The 2796-nt window shown below is 38.2% G+C and overlaps 1 protein-coding gene across 1 annotated transcript; it reads right to left on the reverse strand.

Moving 5' to 3' along the window:
- Positions 1 to 401: 401 nt before the first annotated feature.
- LOC120356416 lies at positions 402 to 1061 on the reverse strand. Its single transcript, XM_039445358.1, has one exon. The coding sequence runs from the start codon at positions 1059 to 1061 to the stop codon at positions 402 to 404; it is 660 nt and encodes a 219-aa protein (XP_039301292.1).
- Positions 1062 to 2796: the final 1735 nt, after the last annotated feature.

Raw genomic sequence — 2796 nt, forward strand, 5'->3', positions numbered from 1 at the left:
AATGTGTCCTCCTCTACTGCGCTGGCACGCATCAACTCTGTCCATGAAATTCCCTATTACTGCACGACAAGTTTCCACTTCCATTTCGCCGATAACCCGTCGAATTTCCTCCTTCAAGTCATTGATGTTTCGGGGTTTATTAGCATACACCAATGACTTCAGATGACCCCAAAGATAAAAGTCACAAGGCGTCAAGTCACACGACCTTGGTGGCCAATGATGATCGGAATTACGAGAAATGACGCGATCCTGAAACCGTTCATTGAGCAACACAATTGTTTCGCGGGCAGCGTGGCATGTGGCACCATCCTGCTGAAACCACAACTCGTCAATGTCTATTCCATCCAAATGAGGCCATAAAAACTCCCTAATCATCGAACGGTATCGGTCTCCATTCACTGTCACTGCTTTACCTTCCTGGTCTTCGAAAAAATAAGGCCGATGACGCCACCTGACCAAAAGCCGCACCAAACTGTCACTCGCTGTGCATGCATTTCTCTTTCTGAAATGATGCGAGGGTTTTCTGAACCCCAAATACGGCAGTTCTGTTTATTAATGAAACCGTTCAAGTGGAAGTGCGCTTCATCACTGAAGATGATTTTGTTTGCGAAGCTGTCATCCTCCTGCAGTTTTCCCAATACCCAGTCGACAAACTGTCGCCTTTTCTGGTGATCTGTCACTTTCAAATGTTGCGTCAACTGTATTTTGTAGGGATGACATTGGAGATCGTACCGAAGAATTCTCCGTACAGAAGAACATTTCAATCTCAATTGCTGAGCACGGCGACGAATTGATTTCGCTGGGCTAACAGCAACACTGTCACGAACTAACGCAATGTTCTGCTTAGTTCGGACAGAACGACGACGTCCAGGACTTTTAAGGTCGACTGTTGAGCCCGTCTCAAAGAACTTTTTCATGAGTCTGCGAACTGTTGATTCATTCGGTGCTTCATTTCGTCCTAGAGTACCGCGAAGTAGCCTGACAGTAGCCGCATAACTCTCTCCATTCTGATAGAACGTTTTGACGATTAACACTCGTTGCGCACAAGTAAACTTCTCCATGGTTAGACACAGACTGCAAGATCTAAAGAAATACGATCAGAATTGACAATCGGAATGTTACCAGAAATAGAATCGAGGTCACGCATTGTTGCCAACCGATAAACGAAAATTTACCAGCCGTTTAAAAACCGGCGCTCTATTTGAATGACCCTTTACTAGTTATTGAAATAGTATGATATCAAAAAGTTGATAACAAGTTTCAAGATTCCACATGTAGGTGATAATATTATGACTGACAACCAATAATCTACTTCTGTTGAATGAAAAAGACTAAGAAATTGTCAAAAAAACCACTGATTTATTGATAATTAGAAAGACCGGTTTCGGTTATTACACCATTGTCAATCTCTGATAAACTGATTTAATTGTTTTAATTGTTTATCAGAGATTGACAATGGTGTAATAACCGAAACCGGTCTTTCTAATTATCAATAAATCAGTGGTTTTTTTTCGACAATTTCTTAGTCTTTTTCATTCAATATGAATAATTACCACAATATCAACTTCTCAACTACACAAAAAGATCTACTTCTATGCCACCATATCTACTATAGCTGCTCTACTTCTAATGCTATATTTTCTCTTTGATATGGCAAGCTATAAATAGTAAGAACTTCTCTCTCCGATACAATATTCTGTACTACCATTTCCCAGCATATTAATATCAAACATATTGGATTCTTTATTGTCATGAAGATGAAGGTTTTGAATATTGCAGACATTGATGCTCCGATGTAGCTGAGGCATATTTTCTAATACTTTGTAACGCGGATGCGAGTGGAAGAGAGAGAGAGAGAGAGAGAGAGAGTGAGTAAGAGAGAGTGAGTGAGTGAAATTCCTTCATGAGTACATCACGAATCATTTCTGGAGCGCTTCTCAACTTCATTACAGCCGCCTGATTCAACGCGATAGGGGCTGTAAGTTTTCAGAGTCTCGAAGTTCCACGAAAATTCAATCGAGAAAAGGGTTCCTGGTGTATTGTGAGAGACATGACCCTTACAACTACAATAAATAGCATAGAGAAAATATATTTTTTATCTATTATCCATTCAACAAAGCCAAAAACGCATAATCATAAAATGGTATGTTCAGTTTGATACCATTTCACCAAAAATCTTCACAAAATCAAGCAATGCTCGATAGTATTTGACTGACAATAAATTCAACACTTTAACCGTAGATAAAATAGAAACTCTGAGTGCGCAATCACAAGTCAGACCAGAAAATTAAAAACAAGAACATTCAATTATGTACTTTATTATCGTATGAATCAATAAAGGAATCAGAACATTAAAAAAACTCACTAAGATTCTAATCAAAACATAGATTTAGAACAAGAACATTCAATGATGTACTTTCTTATTGTATGAGTCAATAAAGGAATCACAACATTAAAAATCTCACTAAGATTCCAATCAAAACATAGATTCTTGAACTGAAAACAACACGTTTCCAGTCTGACAACATTCAAAAAGAGGCGTGAGGTTTCAAGGAATATTATTGACAACACACTCACAAGGAGCCGAGCTCATTCAACATAACAGCTAGAGCTTACCTCAGGCCATTTCACGCATGAATGATATGAAACGTTTCTATACTAAACATGATTTTCTAAAATAATGGGATTGTGAGAGTTGAGAGATAATCCATTTATTCATCAAAACAATTACAAATCATAATAATAATAAATACTCTCTAATAACATAACAGCTAGAGCTTACCTCAGGCCATTTCA

The sequence above is a fragment of the Nilaparvata lugens genome, unplaced genomic scaffold (genome assembly GCF_014356525.2).
Source record: "Nilaparvata lugens isolate BPH unplaced genomic scaffold, ASM1435652v1 scaffold6712, whole genome shotgun sequence".
Classification (NCBI taxonomy): domain Eukaryota; kingdom Metazoa; phylum Arthropoda; class Insecta; order Hemiptera; family Delphacidae; genus Nilaparvata; species Nilaparvata lugens.

Bases quoted from the DNA above. Each gene is read 5' to 3' on its own strand.
- LOC120356416 (XM_039445358.1), bottom strand. From the start codon at position 1,061: ATGGAGAAGTTTACTTGTGCGCAACGAGTGTTAATCGTCAAAACGTTC.